The sequence below is a fragment of the Hipposideros armiger genome, unplaced genomic scaffold (genome assembly GCF_001890085.2).
Source record: "Hipposideros armiger isolate ML-2016 unplaced genomic scaffold, ASM189008v1 scaffold_199, whole genome shotgun sequence".
Taxonomy (NCBI): domain Eukaryota; kingdom Metazoa; phylum Chordata; class Mammalia; order Chiroptera; family Hipposideridae; genus Hipposideros; species Hipposideros armiger.
Window position 1 is genome coordinate 1,167,028 of NW_017731549.1, and position 21,266 is coordinate 1,188,293.

The window sequence follows — 21,266 nt, forward strand, 5'->3', positions numbered from 1 at the left end:
ATTTACCAGCTGTCCCCACACGCTCACAACCTCCCCCCACTATCAACATCCCGCATCAGAGTAGTACATTTTTTACAGTCGATGAACCTACATTGATTGACACATTGTTTTCATCCAAAGCCTGTACGTTACATTAGGGTTCACTTTTGGGATACAGAGATCCGTCATATTGCCTTTTTATACCCACAGTAATCTTATAGACCTTGTATACACATACTAATCTATTCTTTATTTCTATAATTTTGTAACTTTTTGAATATCTTTACAGTGGAATCATGTAGTGTGTAACCTTATGGGATTGGTTTTTTTCATTCAGCATAATTCTCTGGAAATTCATCCAGGTTGTAATGTGTATCAGTAGTTCATTGCATTTTATTACTGGGTAGTATGTCGATGTATCACGGTTTTACCAGTTACCCATTGAAGGACCTATGAGTTGTTTCCAGTTGGTATTGTAAATAAAGTTGCTTTAACCACTTGTGTACAGGGCTTTGTGTAAACAGAAATTTTTATTTCTCTAGGATAAATGCCCAGGAGTGCAGTTATTGGGTCATATGGTAGTTGTATGTTAATGTTTTTAAGAAACTATCAAGCTGTTTTCCAGAGTGGCTGTATATTTTATATTCCAATCAGGAGTATGTGAGTGATCTGTTCTCTCTGTATCCTTACCAGCATTTGATGTTGTCACTTTTTAATTTTAGCCCATTTTAATAAGTATGTGATGATAAATCATTGTATTAATTTGTATTTCCATAATAGATAATGATGCTGACTATTATTCATGTGCTTATTTGCCATCTGTGTATGCTCTTGGGTGAAATGTCTTTTGTGTCTGTGTTAGTTTGCTGGGGCTGCTACACAAAATACCACAGATTGGGTGGCTTAAATAATGGAATGTTATTTTCTCACAGTTCTGGAGGCTGGACGTCCAAGATCAAGGTATTGGCAGGTTTGGTTTCTTTTGAGGTCTCACTCTTTGGCTTATAGGTGGCCGCCCTGTTGTTGTGTCCTCACATGGTTTTCCTTTGTGCACATGTGCCCTTAGTGTTCCATGTCTAGATTTTCTCTTCCTTTAAGGTCACCAGTCATACTGGATTAGGGTCCACCCAGATGGTCTCATTATAACTTAAACCCCTCTTTAAAGGGCCTAGCTTCAAATAGTCACATTCTGAGGTCCTGGGAGTTGGGACTTCAACGTATTTGGATTTTGGGGAACATAGTTCACCTCATAACAGTGTCTTGTGCCAGTTTTTTAAATTGTTTATTTTACTATTGAGTTGTTGTTGTTGTTTTTTTACCCTTTAGTAGGGAGAAACTTTATTTTATTATTGCAAGGGAGGAGAGAACTATCGCAATAGGGAGAGGGAAGCTTTTGCCATGGGAGAATGTTCTGACCATAAGATTTACATGTGTCTCAAGCACTGAGCTAAAAGAGTTTTTCTTTCATAGGGAGGAGTAAACAGGGCTAGAAAGAACTGGGTGTGAGGAATTGGGATGATCAGGGTTGGCATGATGGGACAGAAGGTCAGAGAATGTTTTACCCTGAAGCCAGCCTATTTTCAGGAGGGGCTGTTAAGAAGGGGTTGTGTGTTGGCTTTACTGTTGAGTTTGGAAAATTTTTTATACGAATTTATCCCAGACACCAGTCCTTTGTTGTGGTTTGCAAATATTTTCTCCCAGTCTGTAGCTTGTTTTCATACTCAGTAGGGTCTTTCTCGGATCATAAATTTAAATTTTGATGAAGTCCAGTTTTTTAATACACACACACACACACACACACACACACACGATGCCAAAAAAAGTATACACGTCTTAAGAAAGGAAATATGTATTAATATTGTAATACTCAATATATACCGATAACAAAATATGGATACAAGTCACATTTGACTGCAATTACAAGAGGTGCTCAAGGTGGTTACCATCAGCATCCAGGCACTTCTGATGATGGCAAACTACTGCTTGAGCAACGTTGACCAAAGTGTCCATTTGTATATATTTTTTTGGCACCCAGGTGTGTGTGTGTGTGTGTGTGTGTGTGTGTGTGTGTGTGTGTGTGTATAGTGCTTTTTGTGTTAAGTCAGATCTTTTTGCCAAAATCCCAAACGTTTTCTCCCTTTTGTTTTTTTACAGTTTATAGTTTTACATGTAACATTTAAGTTCAAAGGTCAATATTGTGTTATTTTTTATGTCAAGTGTGAGAATTAGGTTGAGGTTTGTTTGTTTGTTTTCCTGTAAGATGTTCAACTGTTCCAGTGCCATTTGTTGAAAAACTTATCTTTTGTCAATTGAATTCCTTTTATGTTGTTGTCAAAAATTAGTTGAACATATTTGTTTTTATTCCTGAGTTCTCTGTTCTTTTCATTGATCTATGTGTCTATCCCTTAGCTAATACTATACAATCTTGATTACTGTAGCTATATAATAGGTCTTAAAATTGAGTAGACTGCTTCTTCGTACTTTATTCATCTGTTCATAATTATTTTAGCTCTTTTAGCTGCCTTCCCATATAAATTTTAAAACACAGTCTATGTCTACAAAAAGCTTACTGGGATTTTGATAGGAATTGTGTTAAAACTTGCATGCCAGTGTGGGGAGAATTGACATCTTTACCATGTTGAGACTTCCAATCCATGAATATGGTATGTCTGTCTGTTTATTTAGATCTCCCTTGATTTCTTTCATCAGCGTTTTGTGGTTTTCATCATAAAAATACTGCTTATGTTTGTTACACTAATTTCTATCCTCTCATGCCCATTAAGGCATCTCTCCAGCAGTTCTCTACTCATACTCCTACATCATCAGTTTTTGAATCTACCAGGTCATTTCTGCCAGCGATCATTTCTCCCATCCCACAAAAACCCCTAAAATTATATTTTTCTTTTCACTTCTGTTTTGTCCATTGTCCTATTTGTAGCAAAACTCAAAAGAGTTGCCTGTAATTGCTGTTCCCAATTCTTGTTCTTCCATCTTTTCTTTAATCAGTTTCAGACTGGTGTGTATATATATATATATATATATATATATATATATATATATATATATATCCTCACCTTGTCAAAGTAACACAGTATCTATATTGTTGAATTCTGTGGCCAACTTGTGGTCCTTATCCTTCTTGACTTTTCAGCAACATTGATATAGGTGGTCATCTCTCTTAGATAACTTTTTTCATTTTGCGTCGGGGAATTGCATATGAAAACAAGATATAATTTGGTCTCCATCAGATTCCCCCCCAAATTAAGAAGTCTGGTAAATCTAAGTGTAGTAAAAGGAAAACTCATGCATTTCTAGTGAGAATATAAGTTGGTACTACCACCTTAGAATTAGAAAGCTGTTTAATGATAGTAAAGTTGAAGATACTCAAGTCTTTTTATCCAGAAGTTCCACTACTAGGTGCTTGCCCTAGAGAAACTTTTACAAATGATGCTTTTATAAGATTGTTCATTATAGCATGGTTTATAGTAACAAAAAGTCTCTTAGAGGGGACTGTATGTGGTTTATATAATGGAATATCATCTAGCAATTGCATTGAATAAACTAGAACTACGTATCAGCAAAGGTAAATTTCCAAAACATGTTAAATGAAAAATACTAGGTATGAAAGGATAAGTACTTTATGATATATTTGTGTACAATAGGATATTAAGTGGGGCTTTTCTTGTCATCTAAGCATTTTTCCTGGAGCTCAAAGGTGAGGACAGTAGCTGACAAAGGATTCCTGCAGTATAAACCGTGGTGCTGAACTGCTGGGAAATGGCCATGATTTGCCCTGGAACTCTATTACTTCCAGCCTATACAAGACAAAGAGAGACTTTAATGGGGGGAAGTATTCTTGGAAAAATTATCAACCCAAGAGGGAATGCTGTAGTGTTTATATTGTCCTCCATGTGGGTCGCAAATGATTACTCTGGAACATTGGGATTTTTCAGGACCGAAAATGTTTTTTTTTGGTTGGATCCTGCTAGATTGTAAGAAAATAGTTAGGCCTCCCTGGGGTACTGAGTGGAGTGTTAGCAAATCCTTGGAAAAGTGTGGTAAGGATCCCTTAGAGATAGTGAAGGCCCAGAGACTGGGGGCTCTGCTGCTTTATTGCAGAAGGGTAAAGGTAAGAGAGATAAAATAACCTTGCAGTGGAGGAGCCAGAAGCAAGAGCTTCCTCTGTGTATCCAGTGATACTGAGTTAAGGGTGTTCCCTTGGGCCCGCCCAACACTTTAGAGGCTTAGATAGGCTTGAGTCAACTTGAAAGAAACTTACCAAAGAGAGGTGTCTGCTTTGCACAAGCAGCCCCAGGGTTATGCCACTGGCATAGGGGCTGAGGAATTTTTAGAGGTGAGCTGGAGAATGTCTCTTCTGCATCTGAGAATGTTAGGGAGGATCTGTCAAAGAAAAGCAGAGCTGGACAGTAGATAAAGTGGTCAAAATGGATTTCATTCCGACATTATTGCAATAGGGAAAAAGAAGCCCTCAATATAGAACTGGGCTCAGTTCCAATACAACAAGGACAATTGGGGATTTAAAGCCAACAGGAAGAATGAGGGGTCAATGGATGGAAAATACTAAGAGGAGACTCATCAGGGATAGGGGGATTCTGCTAAACCAACTTAACAGGATTCCTGCTGAAGGCAGGCAAGGGTGATCACATATCAAGGATGGGAAATTCTCCCTAAACTGACTTACTAGCAGAGTTCTTGCTAAAGCTGGACTGTGCAGTCTGAGTGAGGATGGGGACCAAGGTTGAGGCCTAGTTGAGAAGAGAGCTCACAGGAATTGGACTAAAGTTTGGTCAAAAGAGAGTCTTTGTTCCTATGGGATGAATTTCAGAATTCTCAAAATGCTTTATATGAGAGAGACAACAGTTGATATTGCCAGTGATTGAGGGGCTTTGATAGCTGAGAGAAAATTACCTTATGTAATATGAACTTTGTCCCTTCACTTCTCATTTTTCCACCTATATTCCCATCCTATGGTAGGCAGAATAATGGCCCCCCAAAGATATCAAGTCTTAATACCCAGAATTTGTGTTACCTTACAAGGGAAAAAGATTTTATGAGGGATGATAAAATTAAGGGTCTTGGGATGGGAAGAAGATCCTGAATATGCAGATGGACCCTAAGTGCAATCACATGTATTCTAATGAGAGGGAGGCGGAGGGAGATTTGAACACACACAGGAGAAGACTATGAAACAGGCAGAGAGATTTGAAGATGCTGGCCTTGAGTATTGGGGTGATGTCACCACAAGCCAAGGAATACCAGAAACCCACCAGAACTGGAAGAGGCAAGGAATGGCTTCTCCCATAGAGCTTCCTGGGGGAGTGTGGCCCTGCCAACACTTTTATGACTTTGATATTTGGTTTTGAACTCTGACCTCCAGAACTGTAAGATAATAAATTCCTGTTGTTTGTGGTAATCTATTATGGCAGCAATAGGAAATTAACACATAGACTATCACATAGTACTATAATAATTTGTTTGCATAGCAGTGGGAACACAGAACAGGACTGAGGGAAACAAGGAAGGCTATGGTGACATTTGAATTGTGAATTGAAGTATCTGTACAAGTGCCAAACCTGAGATGGAGTGTGCCTTCTGAATAGAATAGCTAACATGAGCAAAAAGATACTGAGATTTTAAAAGTACATGACTTCTTGGAATGGCTGGTATACACATCGGATGCTTAGAAGGGAACAGTGGAAAAAGTAAATTGGGCCAGTTCATGTGGTTTTGTAGGATTGCTGAAATTTCCTCATTTTACCCTATCTGCCTGATTTTAAGGATTTTAAGCAGGGGAGTGATTGGAACAGCAATGTGGATTGCAGTGTGTTGAGAGAATATTATTGAGTCATAACAATAAAGGACTGATAAGGATTTGTTTTGAGAAAAGAAGTATTAAGACTTGGTAACTAATTAATTATACCTGAGATTGTGGGAGACTGAGTCAAGGTTGAATGAATTTTTAGCTTGGACATTTGCTAGTTGCAAATGCATTTAGTAAATAGTACAGGAAGGAGGAAGAATATTTTGAGGTTGTGAGGAGGAAAAAATTATTAGATTACCTTTTAAAATTGCATATCCAATCTTATTTCCTTGCTCAAACAAAACTCCCTGATTGATTCTGTATCGCCCACTGAACTAGATGCCAAAAGTGCCTTTGTTTATTCTCAATTGAAGATGGGATTTGTACACTTCTTTTAGGATTTCAGTGTTTCTTTGCCATCTATATTTGCATTTTGGTAATTAAATTTAAGTAATTTGCATGTGCACTTGATCCATACCATTAAAAAAAAAATAAAACAACTTACAAATTCTAAAAGGTACTTCCTCAGAAATTTTCAGAAATGTGGCATTCTATGTCTGCCCAGCTTTCTGGGCCTAGTTGGAAACGTGGCCAGAACTTGCATTAGGGCTGCTGGTAAGAAGAGCTGGCTATGTGTGTGAGGGGTAGGATGGAGGGAAGGTGACTTCCATAAGCAGTCCAACTAGGAAATCATATTAAAAGAATGCTAATCAGAATCCCGTAGTTGGAGCATAAAACTGGGAGTTGATTTTGTGAAATATGAAATTGGACATATTCTGTAATGCAAGGGTGTGGTTGTCAAGTGGTCATATACATTCAAATGCAGTGTTATTCATTCTTTGGAATGTATTTGAATAAGGACAATTGAACAACTTTATATATAATGGAGAAACAATGAAAGCATTGCCTTTTTAAAGTGGAGAAAAATATAAAGAAATAAGGATGTACTGTCATCATCATCATCATTATTATTATTATTTTAACCAATATTGCGTTTGATGTTTTTGCTAATGCCATGGAAATGAAAGACCACACTTATTTGCAGATTTGATTTTATTCTTAGGCTATTCAAAAAATCAGAGATTATATTTTTACATTGTATCCAGATACAAAATAAAGCTGAACATTAGTAGTATTCCACTATACTAATTATAACCAGCTCCAAATACAATGAAAGTGATTTATGTAGCTCTCCATCTGCATACTACTTATCAAAATAACTCAGAGTTGTATAAATCATGATAAACTAGGTTTTGCTGCAGTAGCAACCCTATAATCTTAGTAGTTTAAATGTTAGTGGTTTAGCACACATGCATTGTGGGTTGGATAGTGGCTGCTCTTGGACCCGACTGGTCATGTACTGTCTGGAACGTTGCCAGTTTCCGTTGCCAGTTTCCATGGCGGAGGGAGAGAGTGAGGGATTGCATTCTGACTCTTAAAACCTATTCTCTGAAAGCAACCTGTCTCTTATTTGTATTCTATTGGTTAAAAACAAAAGTCAATTACTTGGACACACTTAACTTTCAAGGGACAATGAACATACAGTCCTACCATGTGCTTGGGAAGAGAGCTGGAAATATTTTATGGGTAGCACTAATGATTACAGTAGTATTTAAATATAAAAGTCAAAATCAAAAAAGCCCAAGAAGATTAGTATATGTGATTATAAAAAGTTTATTCTTTGAAGCATATTGCAAGCGTAAATACTTCTAAAAATGGAACAGAAATCTTTAGATCAGTGTGAAAAAGGTTAATATCTAACCTTCTATATACATAAAAGTTGGATTCAAATATATTAAACCAATTTCAGGACTCAGAATAAAATGGCTAAAAGATAAGAAGAGAAAGTTCTCAAAAAAAGAAAATAGAATAGGAAAATACTGGGTTGTCGGAAAATCATGACGCATTTTTGCAACAAAAAACAGAAAAAATACGTCATGACTTTTCTGACAACCCAATATATTTAAAGTTTGAAATTTCTGTTTAAGGGAGCGTTTAAAAATACCTAGTGCCAGTGAGTTTATGGAAAAATGGTTAATCATATATTGTTGGTGGGATTATAAATATCCCTTTGCAAAAAACAATTTAGATGTCGTATCAAGAACCATAAAAATATTCATACCCTTTAAGAATTCCTGTCCAGGAAGTTTACTCCAGTTAAAAAGAAGAAATATTAAAGTATTTTTTAGTGAGGAAGAATCCATCCCTTTTATTCTTTCATTTCATTTAAGTGCATTGATATTATGCTATGCTCTGTGTGTTCTAAGCACTGGGAGTATACACATGATTAAAACAGGGTTCTTGCCCTGTCATAGCATATGGTCTAGTGATGAAGAGAATGTTAGGGGAAGACATAGAAGAACGCCTGAGAAATCACATGAGTTTAGTTAGGAAATATAAAAATAATATACATATTTAGTGATTGGGAAATGTATATTTCAATGCATCAGTTTAATTAAATATTTTGCAGTGGTTAAAAGCAGTATAGTACTTATAAAAATTATGTGTAATGGCATTAGGAAATATAAAAGGGAAGAATATAAAATATATGAGCTCTGTGATTACAGATACATAAAAATATACAAACACTTGGTAAATAAAGATGTATAGCAGTGTTGAAAGAAATTTGCAAAATTAGGTTACATTGAAAAACAAGACTTCCTTCTAAAAACACATAATTCCAGTCTAATAATGAAAAAAAAAATCAGGCAAATCCCAGTTGAGGTGCATTCGACAAAATACCTGACTAGTTCTCAAAACTGTCAAGCTTATCAAAAACAAGGAAAGTCTGAGAATTGTCATAGCCAGGAGGAGCCTAGGGAACCATGATAACGTATGTAATGTGATATCCTAGATGGGATCCTGGAACTGAAAAAGGTCATTATGTAAAAACTAAGGAAATCTGAACGAAGTGTAGGTTTCAGTTAAGAATAATATCAATATTGGTTCAGTAATTGTAACAAATGTAACATTAATGTTCAATGTTAATGATAGAGGAAACAGGAGGTGTGGAATGTGGGGACTCTGCATTGTTTTTGTAAATCTTAAACTATCCTAAAAAATAAAGTTTATTTTTAGAAAGATAGGAGAGGGAGAAAATATACATGTCAAATGTCTGTGGAAAGAAAAAAAGTATGCCAAACTAGTGCATATTTGTTACAAATACGTGTGTACGTATGGATTAATACCAGAAGGAAATCAAGTGAAACCCAGTTTTTAAAGATACTAGAAGATAATGAACATTTTCCTAGCCTAAAGTTTTGTTGGAAACAAGCAATGTGAATTGCATAGTTTGGATTGAGGCAATGGTGCTACTGCAACATAAAAAGAATCCGTACTTCAAGTTGGACTCTCTATTAGAAGCAACGCTCATACTGTTAGCCAGGGATCAGGGACTACAGCAGAATAGTAAGCGATCAGTTGCTTACTGAAAAGAATTATTTGAAATCTTTCCATTATATAACCACATCAGTTTTGTCCAACCTTCCCTGAAAAAGGGTGCATTAAATCAGTTTGTAAAGGATTCTATCTTTAGTGTAGTGCCATCTGCTGGCACTTTTAACTAAATACATTTTTAAAGAAAGTTATAATTTTGTGTGGCTAGTCGTTTTCCTTGTTTACTTGGTTATATGTTTTATACTTATTCTGCCTGTTCATTGTATGTAATCAATATTCCTTTTTAAAAGTCCTTATGGCATCCCTAGAATTTAGTTAACCACTCCCTCCAATTTTAAGGTCTCACATTTGGCTCATTGATTTTAGTTAGGACTAAGAAATGAGTCACATACAGAGACCTTTTTTCCTTTCCTATCTTCTTCTTAGCACCCTATATAGTACTCTAATTTCATCTTATACATTTAATGGAATTAAATTTCAGAAGCTCAAAATTATATAATTAAGTACATTTAGCTGCTTAAATCAGAGTCCACTCCTGTTAGAATGATACCCAACAGCAGACGCTTGCACAGTGTAAATCGCAAGTATATGGTTAAGCCCTAATGCATTGCTAATTCACCTGTTATATGGGCTGTGCACCAAAGGCAGGCAGGTAACATGTATTTTGTAGGTAACGTGTATGTGCCCTAGAATTTTATTGATTCCCTCCCCCCTTTTTTTTTTAGTTTGGAAATGCATTTAATTAATTTAGAATTATGGCATCTCATTTGCCATTGTATCTTGTCCTCTTTGAATTGTCTTCATATCCTTTGCCCATGTTCCAAATGTGTTGTTATTTATGCTTTTCTCAAAGGCTTTTTTTTTTTTTCCTTTTTACATTAGGACTCTGCCAGTATTATACTTAAACCTTTGGTCTGGCTGGAAGTTTTCTGATATGAGTGAGGTGCAAATCTGTAGGAAGAGTACTTAGGTGGACTGCAGCCTGGTTCTGCCAGGGTATAGCTATGTCTCTGGGAAGCCTGGGAAATTGATCTTCAGTTTACCTTATCTTGCAGTGAACACTGAGAAAAAGCCCTGGAGTGGTCTTGAACAAGTTACTTAGACCTGATGAACATCATGCATATGGCCAGAGTCTCCGTCCAGGGGAGGCGGCGAGGTACTAAGACACCACAAGAGCAGGAGAGTGCATGCTTCTTTCACCAGGAAGTGGCATAGGCATCTGTATGTTCTTGTGGGGAGTGTGGCTGCCCTGGGTTTTCCTCCACCTGGCTCCCTCCTGTCCTGAATTCTGCTTTGTGTGGCCCTGTTATTCTCATACTCATTTCAGTATCTTCTGCCATTAAAGAAACTATATAGACTTGGCTGTATTTGTTGGCATCTTTTCATCAAGCACATCACCCTTTTATATTGAAGCCTGTTGAATTTTTTTTTATCTCAAATGGCTAGCCAATTGTCCATTTATACCATTTATTGAATAATATATCTTTCCCTCCTGATTCTAGTTCTCAGTTTTGCAGCTCTGTTCCATTGCTCTGTTTATAACTGCACTGCCGCTATTTTTACATTAGTTTGCTTTCTAATATATTGTAATTGCTGGCGAGGCAGGTCCCTTCCCTTCCCCTTCTTTCTGAATATTCCTGAACTTACCCACCTTGTATATTTGTTTTCAAATATATTCTACTGTAGAACCTATGCTTGGAGAAGCTTTTCTGATAGAGCACTTATTAAACATCTAGATTTGGTTGGTAGTAAACTTAGAAGCACTGGGTCAATAGTGGATTCTTTGATTTAATGGGTCTACCATTTTTAAAAAGTTAACTAAGTTGCACACAGACACTTGGTAACTAATTGATTGATTTTATAATTCTTCCCCGGCATGTGAGTAAATGTATTGTGGCCTCTGTCATCTTGACATACAAGCCAGCATTTGCCTGCACCTGTTGTATGAGTTTGAGTCCGGACATGCTGATTTCTCCTAGCAGCAGTGTGTAGCAGCTGAGCTGACTCTTACCCAGCCCCTCTTACTCCTGTCTACTACTATGCAGTAGATTCTGGAGGTGCTTTCTGCCCTTACAGTTCTCGTCAACAACAGCCAGAGCTGTAAAAACCTCTGGCTGTCACCTGGGTACTTTTAAGACTCTTCCTAGTAGCTGTAATTTTGATACTTGAGTATGTAATATGTTAGCCTTAGAAGGGATCTTGGAGGACTTCAAATCAAATAGTAGTTTTTGAACTTTAAAAAGCATCTGAATCTTATTTAAAAATTAAATCTGATAGCCCCAATTTCGAAAAACAGGGTAAATAACAGTGCTTTGTTTAAAAGGGAATGAATTAAGTGGGGCTTGAAACCTTCCAGCTCTTTGATGCCCTGGTGTTGATCCTTGAAGCAACTCAGAGATACTCTATGCAGATCTTATTCATCCTCCTCTTTTTACAAATGAGGGACCTGAATCCTACAGTAGTTAATTAATTGCCTTGCTGGATTGTAGCCGAGATAAAAGAGTGGCAGACTTTCAATTCAGTCGACTCCTAGTCAAGGACTTTTTCTATTACACCAGGCTGTTTCTAATGGAATTACTGCATTTTAAAAAGTTATAATGACCTACATATGTATTTTAAAATTATTATTAGTTTTCTTGGCAGAACTATCAATTAAATCTTAGTTCCCATTAAAATCAAGGAAAAATTATAAAATTTTAAAGAGCATCATTAAATACTGGGGATTCCAAAAAATGTACACGTTTTAAGAGATGTTATCTATGTATTACTTTTCAAAGTTGAATTACGTTAGCGATGTGTAGTATGATATTTGTTCAAAAGATGGTGTTAATGAAATGAATGCTAGAGTCATTCATAGTATTACAATTTTAATACAGTTTTTTCCTTTCTTGAAATGTGTATACATTTTTTGGTACCCTCTGTATAATAGCAAATTTGTAATTAAAAAAATTAATATTATGATCTATGCATTTATAAGATACTTATTTACATGAACACAGTATTTAGTTTATGTTTTTAAAGTTTAAAAATTATAGTTGTTATTCATAGGCCTAGTGATAGTGCTGGTTATCTTACTAGATAGTGTTGGCATTTGTCATGTTGACAGGGTACTAGTTCTAGATATGCACGAGTTTCCAGTCTGTTTAAAAGTGAGAAAAATAATGTAAGTTCTGTATTGTAAAATACTTTTTGATAATAAAGCAGGTTGGAGATTTGATTAAACACCACTTCTACTTTTTAGTGGCAGTAACTCTACCTTTGAAATTACTCTAGGGATATGTTTAAGGCCATCTTTTAAAAAATCATTTCTTTTACTAAAAAGTAGAAACAAACAAATAAAAGCCTTACAGATGGGATAAAACAAATACTGGTATAGGTTAATATAAAAAGGTTACTAGAAAAATAGTTATTTTTAGTATATTCAGAAGATTATATTTGGCAATGTCATTGAGACAAAATGGACTGTAGAGAAACTGAGAATACAGTTTAATCATGTGCAATAGGTGAGGTCTCTGGGGATAAAAATGAAATTAAAGCTCAAGAAAACATTACAGTAGTAAACCTTAAATATAAATTTATTTTTTGTTTTATGAATATTTTTTATTTGTCTGTAATAGCAATATAGGAGGTCTGACAATTAGGTTCGTGAACTTGCCATCATGTGCTTAAATTGGCTTCATTGTACAAACAGCTCGGTAGGGTTTCATAACCTTGGTATATCAGGTCTAACAGCTGTGTTCGTGTCGATGACGTGTGGTGGCACTTTGCTGAGTGGCGTTCATTATTGTTGTGTTTTTGTGTGCCATTGCGAGAATGTCTGAGCTTGAATTAGAACAATGAAAAAACATTAAATTTCTTGTGAAACTTGTCAAGAGTGGAAGTGAAATCAGGGACATGTTAGTACAAGTTTATGAGTATAATGCCATGAAGAAAACGGCAGTGTACAAATGGATTAAACGTTTTTCTGAGGGGAGAGAACGTGTCACTGATGAAGAGAGGTCAGGGCAGCCAGTAACAAGCAGAACGGATGAAAACATTGCAAAAATTTATCAAATTGTGCGTCAGAATTGTCGGCTGACTGTGAGAAGCATGGCAGATGAAGTAAACATGGATATAGAAACAGGAAAATCCTAACTGAAAATCTTGACATGAGAAAGGTGTGTGCAAAAATGGTCCCAAAGGAGCTCACCAATGAACAAAAGCAAAGGAGAGTCAAAATTTGCCAAGACCTTTTGGAGAGGCAAGATGATGTTTTGGGCCATGTTATCACTGGTGATGAAACATGGGTGTATCAATACGTCTCTGATACAAAGCGTCAAAGTGCACAATGGAAGTCAGCTAATTCTCCATCACCAAAAATGTTGTACTTTACATCCTCACGACTATTTTTTAACTTCCAATTTATACTACTTAATCCCTTGGCAGGTTCTTGTTTCTAATATTTGATTTATATTTCTTGCCTGCTTTGTCCTTCCACTCTGGATTGTAAAGTCTTTGAGGGCAAGAGACCATATTCAGTGTATGTTTGCAGTGCCACAGTGGAGCTGGGCGGAAATGGAAAAATCAGCAATACTGATGCTGTCTGTATTTGAAATGTTGATGCTTGGGTTTTTTGTTTTGTTTTGTTTTGTTTTTTGCATTGGTTGTGATTTTTAAAAGATAACCCATTAAAATATTTTTAAATCTTGATTACTGTTTTGGCACCCTCTTTGGCACCCTAGGAGAGTACTTTATGAAGAGTAGGCTCTCAGCACATTTTGTCAGATATACGGTATTCTATTCTGTTTGTAAACTACCACCAGTTTTTATTTTCCTTCAGATTTCTTACAGCATTTCAGAAGTCAGAATCGAAAGTTGAAAAAATTATTTTCCCACTGGTAGGGGAGAATAAAATCAGAAAAGAAAATTTAGAAAGAAGGAAGTGTTATTGGTCTAAGAAGTGTCTTCACTTCACTCCACTGAATATAGAACACAGAGAAGTTGGGAACTATAATTCAGTGGAAAAATTAGATAGAAAAAGTTTATAAGTATTAAATGGGTCTTATGTATTGGTTTGCTTCATCAGTTATTTAGAATGTTGCACATACCCAAAATGCTATGTTCAGATTTAACTAGTTCTATTTTAATGGAGTCCAAGAGCAATCTCTCATAAAATTGCTTGGTAAACTATATGTATTATGTATGTTGTGAATCTTAGCTTACGACTGACATCTGTTTTCTTCTGATAACATGGATTTATGATTATTAATGTGGTATTTTAATATTGGCTATAACATTTTCACAAGGAACTAAGAATTTATCAGTTGAAAGGTTATATACTAAGAAGAATTTGCTTTTGTGAAACTTTTTAATTCCCTGTACTTGAAAATATTCAGATTTATAACCTTCTAAATTTATGGCTCAAACAAATTAATTTTGGAATTTCCCTCTCAGATTGAGTAAACTAAAAATAATAGCCTTTTTGCTCCAATAAAATGCCATTAAGTTTGCTTTATTAAATATTAGTGGCCAAGAGAGCATGAATTCTTCTAATGATTTCATTCTTTCCAAATACCTTGTTATGCCTTATCCTTTTATTTGTATTTACATTTGTGTGCGTGTATATGAGAGAGGAGTGGGGGGTGGGGGAGAAATACCAGAATAACAGAAATTTGAACATATGATATTAGAGCTGAACATGCTCAATTTTTCTGTTTGCATATAAAAAATATAATTGTATCTTAATGCTACATTATATTGAGGAAGTTGAGTATGCATAGTAAATTTTGTAATTTTAAATAGAAAATTGCACATAGCATATAAGCTTTGAATGGATGTAATATTCTATGAAACTTGCTTAATTGAATTTTTATATAAAAAGTTAGTTTCTTTAAGAGTGTTGAGGTTTTTAGAACTATTCAAATGGATTTACATTTTATCAGAGCTGCCCCATTTTTCTTATTCACCTAATGGTAGATGCTTAAGAAGTTCTCATCATGAAGGAGTATAAGAAAAGGTAATACCTGAGAATAATAGAAGAATAATATCCCTGGGTTCCTATCTTTAGGACATTAGAGTTTATTTGGCATGTGATGAAGGTTTTCAAATAGGATGTTAGGGCTGGGGTAATGCTAGACTAATAGAAAAATTGATCTGAGAGAATGTGAGTTGACTTGATGAACAGATAAGAGTTTTATGGAGCTAAAGATGAATTTCAGTTGCTATTTGTCACTAATTTCTAGTCTTGCAGCTTTTCTATTTTGAGAGTGTGTATAAGGGGTAGATCTATTTGAACATGCTTTTTCTCTAAAGAGTACAGACTTCAGAAAAAGGTAAAACTTAATCATTTCATTAATGAGCATTCTCCAAATAGTGCAAAAACGGTAGAAAAATATTGAAACGTTTTCTGTACCTTTTTTCAGTTCTTGCCTCTGTGATTGTCTCCAACAGGAAATCAAACCCCAAAGCCATTATAGCCATGGATATGGTGAACCTCTTGGACGGAAAACTCATATTGATGATTACAGTACATGGGACATAGTCAAGGCTACACAGTAAGTTTTTGTTGTAGTTGATTTCTTCTTCACATCTGCATTTTAAGTGAAATATGAACACATAATTTTTGTCTTTATTGATATTCTTTATTTGGCGAGACATTGTTTTCATACTTTAGTTCTTTAGACATGGTTTCCTTTAGTTCTTTTACAAATTTGAAATGGCTGATTTAAAGTCTTTGTCTAGTCCAATGTCTAGGATTCCTCAGGAACAGTTTCTGTTTCTTGCTCCCCCACCTCTTCTTTTGTATGAGTTATATTTTCTTGTTTCTTTGGATGTCTTATAATTTTTTGTTGAAAAATTGGACAATACAAATAGTATAAGGTAACAATTCTGTGTATCAGGTTCTTCCAGGGTTGTTGTTTGTGACATTTTTAAACTAATTTTGTGAAGTCTGTGTCTTTATCTTGTGTGGCCACTGAAGTCTTTACTTGGTTAGTTAGTTGTCAGCTAATGATTGAACAGAGACTTCTTTTTTTTTTTTTTTTTTTTTTAGCTGAGCCATCCCGCCACCTGTTGGCAGCTCACGGCTGCTCAGCTCGGGCTGACTTCAACCGCTGTTGCTCAGAGCTCAAACTCTTGAGCGAGCTCTTAACCAACTGAGCCACTCAGCCGGCCCTCAGAGACTTCTTAAATCCTTAGAATCAGCAAGCCCTGATCTTTGTTGAGGGATTCTTTGTGTGTGTTGGGACACTCCCCCGGTACTTAGCCAGGCTGCTTATAACTCTGGCTTAGCCTTCACTTTCTGCTTACACAGAACCTCAAGGTCATCAGAGGTGAGAACCTGGGCCTTCTCAGGTCTTTGTTGAACATGTGCACACAACCTTGTGCCATGTGCATGACCTTCTAGATTCCAAGCTTTCAAAGCCCCTGTGGATGTCTCATTCCTCAGGCTTTGCTTTGAAGCTTTTTGATTTGTCTGTTGTCTATCCCAACTGTTACCCATCCTCTCAAGCAACTGTGATGTTAAAACATTTGACAAACACCCCGCAGGGAGAAGCTTTTAATGAGTTTGGTGAGGTCTAATAGGTAAGCCTTTCAAGTAGACTCTTCCAGAGAACCTCCAGACAGGTCAAATAATGACTCCTCTTTGGGAATGAAGCTTTGAAAGAACTCCATCCCTGGTGTGCTCATTCCAGTACCAGGAATACAAACTTGTTTTTCAAGGCTGCTGGGGAGCTAGTGGATGGCACCATGAAATGCTAAAAGGCCACCAAGTTCTCTGTTCTTACTGAAATTCAGTTGTTTTTCTTGAATAAATGTTCTTTGGATTGCTCAAAGCCTTTTGTTAATTTCCAGAGTTCTGAAAAAGCTGATTCTGATATTTCTTCTTTTTTTAAAGATTTTATTGGGGAATCGGGGAAGGGGAACAGACAAGTTGCTGTCCTTTTGTTCTTCAGTCTAGTTGTGGAGGACATCGCTTCACTGGCCCATGTTGGTTTTATGATCACTGCGCCCTTCCCGGTTGAGGCAGTCGCTCGCTGGCCATTGGACAGCCACTCACGGCGGCCCACGGAAGCTCACGGCAGCTCACGCCCACTGCCAGCCAGCCCCACTGCAGCCTACACCGTCACCAGTGACTCACGTTATCCCAGCTCCAGGTGGAGCTGTTGTTCACCATCTTAGCTGTAGAGGGCACAGAGTCACTGGCCCTCTTGTGGGATCTGAACTGGGGCCCTGCTGCTCATAGCTGGCATTCCCAAGCCAACTCCTAACGAACACATCACTCGGCCGGTCCTGATTCTGATATTTCTGCTGGATTTTTCATTACTTTAGTAGAGAGGCAAATTTTGAAGTTCCTTAGCTTATTAATATCACCCTGCTTTCTTGACTGTTGTGTATCAAAAATCAAAGCACATTGTGTCAACTGTATTTAGCAAACAAATTTTCTGATCTACGTTCATTTTTTTTTTGAGACTTTGCTCCTTTTGATATCTCCTTTCTCCCCTTTGTCATTAACCTCTTTCATCCTACCTGATGCATTATTGCCATCAGCAAATGTATTCCAGCATCTTCCATTTTAAGAAAAAAAACAACCTCCTTTCTTTATTCCTCACCTATTCTTATAACTGTCCTGTTTCTTGAAAAGTGTCTTAAGTGTGCTGTCTACATTTTCTACCTTTAAAAGCATTTATTTAAATTTTGAAACATTTCAATCCTGCAGAAAAATATGGAGAAGGACAATAACTCAGATTAAGCAGATGCTAATGTTAGGCTGTAATCGCTACAGGTTGCTCAGTGTGCTCTTTCCCGTATCTCCTCCAAGGAAACCTCTCTTGAAATTGCTGTGAAGCATTCTCATGAACATTCTTGTACATTTTTACAGATACCTATAAAAGTGTATGCTATTGTAATCTATTTTTCTTTTAAAAACTATATAGCTTTTGTGATTTATCATTGTTAATAGATATAGACCTAGATTATTCCATATAACTGCTCTGTAGTACAGTAGACCCCCCTAATCTGCAGTTTCACTTTCCACAATTTTAGTTACCTGCGGTCATCCAACAATCCAGAACTATTAAATGGAAAATTTTAGAAATAAACAGTTCGTAAGTTTTAAATTGTGTGCTGTTCTGAGCAGTGTGATGAAATCTTGTGCTGTCCCGCCTGGGACATGAATCATTCCTTCGTCCAGTATATTTGTGCTGTGTAAGCTCTGTTAGTCACTTAGTTGCTGTCTTGGTTTATCAGGTTGACTGTCTAGGTATCGCAGTGCTTGTGTGTTCAAGTCACCTTTATTTTACTTTATGATGGCCACAAAGAGCAAGATTAATGATGCTGGCAATTTAGATCTGCCAAAGAGAAGCCTTAAAGTGCTTCCTTTAAGTGAAAAGATAATAGTTCTTAATAAGTCATTTTATCATCTCATCACAAGAAGGATGAGTACAGTACAATAAAATATTTTTGAGAGCTAGAGAGACCACATTCATGTAACTTATTACAGTATATTACATTTTTTCTATTAGTTATTGTTAATCTCTTACTGTGCATAATTTATAAATTAAACTTTATCTTAAGTATGTATGTGTAGGAAGAAACAGTATATATAGGGTATGGTACTATCAGCAGTTTTAAGCATCCACTGGGAGTCTTGGAATGTACTCCCTAGGGATAAGGAGGGCCTTCTGTATTCTGTCCTTCCTTCCTGAGGGATACATAAAGTCGGTTCTACTTTTTAATTATTGCAAACATTGTGTCAGCGAATGTCCTTTCACCTGTTTCCCGTGCACATAAACAAGAGTTTTTCTAGGGTAGACAACTCAAGTGGAATTTCTGGTTTGTTCAGTATGCTCTTTTTCAAGTTTAGCAGTTATTCCAAATTGATTTCCAAAGTGGCTGTGTCAGTTTATACTTCCACTGCAGGAATAGAATTCTTGCACTACATTCTTGCTAAACCCCAATTTTGTCATACTTAATTAAATTGTCAGTTTGATGGTTGTGAAATGGTTTTTCCCTGTTTTGATTGGCTTTTCTCTGATTACAAATGGTGTTGAATATATTTCTTATGTTTATTAACCATTTGGCTTTCTTGCTGTGTGAATTGCCTTTTAAAATCCTTTACCTATTTTGAGTTCTTTTGTCTTTTTGTAATTGACTTATAAAAATTCTTTATGTATTTAGATGAAGTCCACTATGAATATAGCAGGAACTGTGTCCCTTTAAATACTCCCTGCGAGTCCTATCTCCCAGCCTCCCTCCCACGCTGCAGTCATGTAGCTCACAGTTCAGTACTCCTCTCTAGTATGTCCAAACTTATATTTTTTTCTGCAGCAGTGTGCTGGAACTTCTCTGGAAACCTGGACTTCCACAGAGGCTCTCACCTGAGGGTGATTGTGTAAGACAGTGTTTTCCAGAGCTACCAGACCACAGCCGAGAGGGGCTGGCACCAGCTCGTGGACCATTGTGGGGTCCACAGCTGGGACTGAGGTCTGTATGCCTATTACCCAACACAAGAGTGGGCGACCCTTCCCAGCTCTCTTGGTGTGTGGTGCTGGGTCCCGCAGCTCCCACCCAGGCATTTCTGTCTCTTGATATATTTATATACTTAATTATTGTTGGAGGAAGGACAAAATGAGTGATGCCACCGTCATGCTGATGTCACTTGTGGTCCATTTCTAAATATTATTTTCTCTTCCATTTGTTTAATCTTGTGTAGTTCCACATTGATTTAATCATTTCTTAGTCTTCAGAATTGTCTCACCTGCTCTTGGTCTTTTACTTTCACAAATGAATTTTAGGGTTCTACTTGGGAAGCTCATGACATATTCACTTAGGATTTTAATAAGAATTTCATTGAATTCGTAGAGTAATTTTGGGGGAAATTGGTGTATATATTTTATGTATACATTAAATACATACTTTAATGTCTTTTATTAATCTTATTTACTGTGAGAGTGGTGTAATTAACTATGCTTCCACATTATTAGATGGTTTAATATGTTATGTTACAGTGATATGGAAATCTGATCCTAAATTGATTTTATTTGGATACTTTGCTTTAATGATTTTTTTTGCTGAAGGAAGGATAGCCTCACAGAGATATGTAGTTCTCTAATGGAAGAATTATGTATGCTGCATTTACTAAGTTACAGTAATTACTTTTTCAGTATTATTCACTAAGCAAAGATTTTACTGAACTTTACCTTGTAAATATCCATTTTCAGATGACAGTTCTTGCAAACTAATCAGGTATTGGCATTTTTGTAATTACAACAAATGGGTTCACACATGTTAGAATATTGTATGAAATATTTTTAGTGTGTTTACATGAGAAGTTTTTTATAGGTGACATATTTAGATCTTCCCAAAACTGTATTATATCATGATGGAAACTTCTGAAATAAAACTATAATGGGTAACTTTCTCACTATTGTCTAAAATATCCCCTTTGTCTTGAAGGGGAACAATCTAAATATCTTTACCTTTCTTAAGAATGTGTGGTTGATAGCATACTATTCAACAGTGATTTGTCATCACTATCCTTCTCCCCACCCAAAAAGCCAGCAAATTTGAAGCACTTGTCTTTTTTATTAAAGGGAAAATGCATATTCACTTTTTTTTCTTTTTTTTCTTTTTTAAGATTTTACTGGGGAATTGGGGGAGGGGAACAGCGTTGGGGAATCGGGGAGGGGGAACCGACAAGTTGCTGTCTTTTTTTTTTTGTTCTTCAGTCTAGTTGTGGAAGACGTCGCTTCATTGGCCCATGTTGGTATTATCATTGCGCTCTTCCCGGGTGAGGCAGCCACTTGCTGGCCATTGGACAGCTGCTCATTCTTGGCTGCCAGCCACTCACGGTAGCTTACTGGAGCCCACTGCTGCCCCACTGCAGCCTGCACCGTCGCTGGCGACTCACGGCAGCCCATCTCCAGATTGAGCTGTTTTTCATCGTCTTAGCTGTAGAGGGCGCAGCATCACTGGCCCTCTACATGTGGGATCCAAACTGGGGCCCTGCTGCTCAGAGCTGGTGTCCCAAGCCAGCTCCTTTTTTTTTTTTTTTTATCTTAGCTGTGGAGGGCAGTGTCACTGGCCCTCA

The 21,266-nt window shown here is 36.6% G+C and overlaps 1 protein-coding gene across 1 annotated transcript in view; it reads left to right on the forward strand.

Moving 5' to 3' along the window:
* The window catches only part of ZDHHC17 (zDHHC palmitoyltransferase 17), an 89,820-nt gene that overhangs the window by 8,725 nt on the left and 59,829 nt on the right, over window positions 1-21,266 (forward strand). Inside the window, exon 2 of the mRNA XM_019653203.1 lies at window positions 15,626-15,729. Coding sequence (XP_019508748.1) covers window positions 15,626-15,729 — 104 coding nt within the window. The remainder of the gene's footprint in view (window positions 1-15,625; window positions 15,730-21,266) is intronic.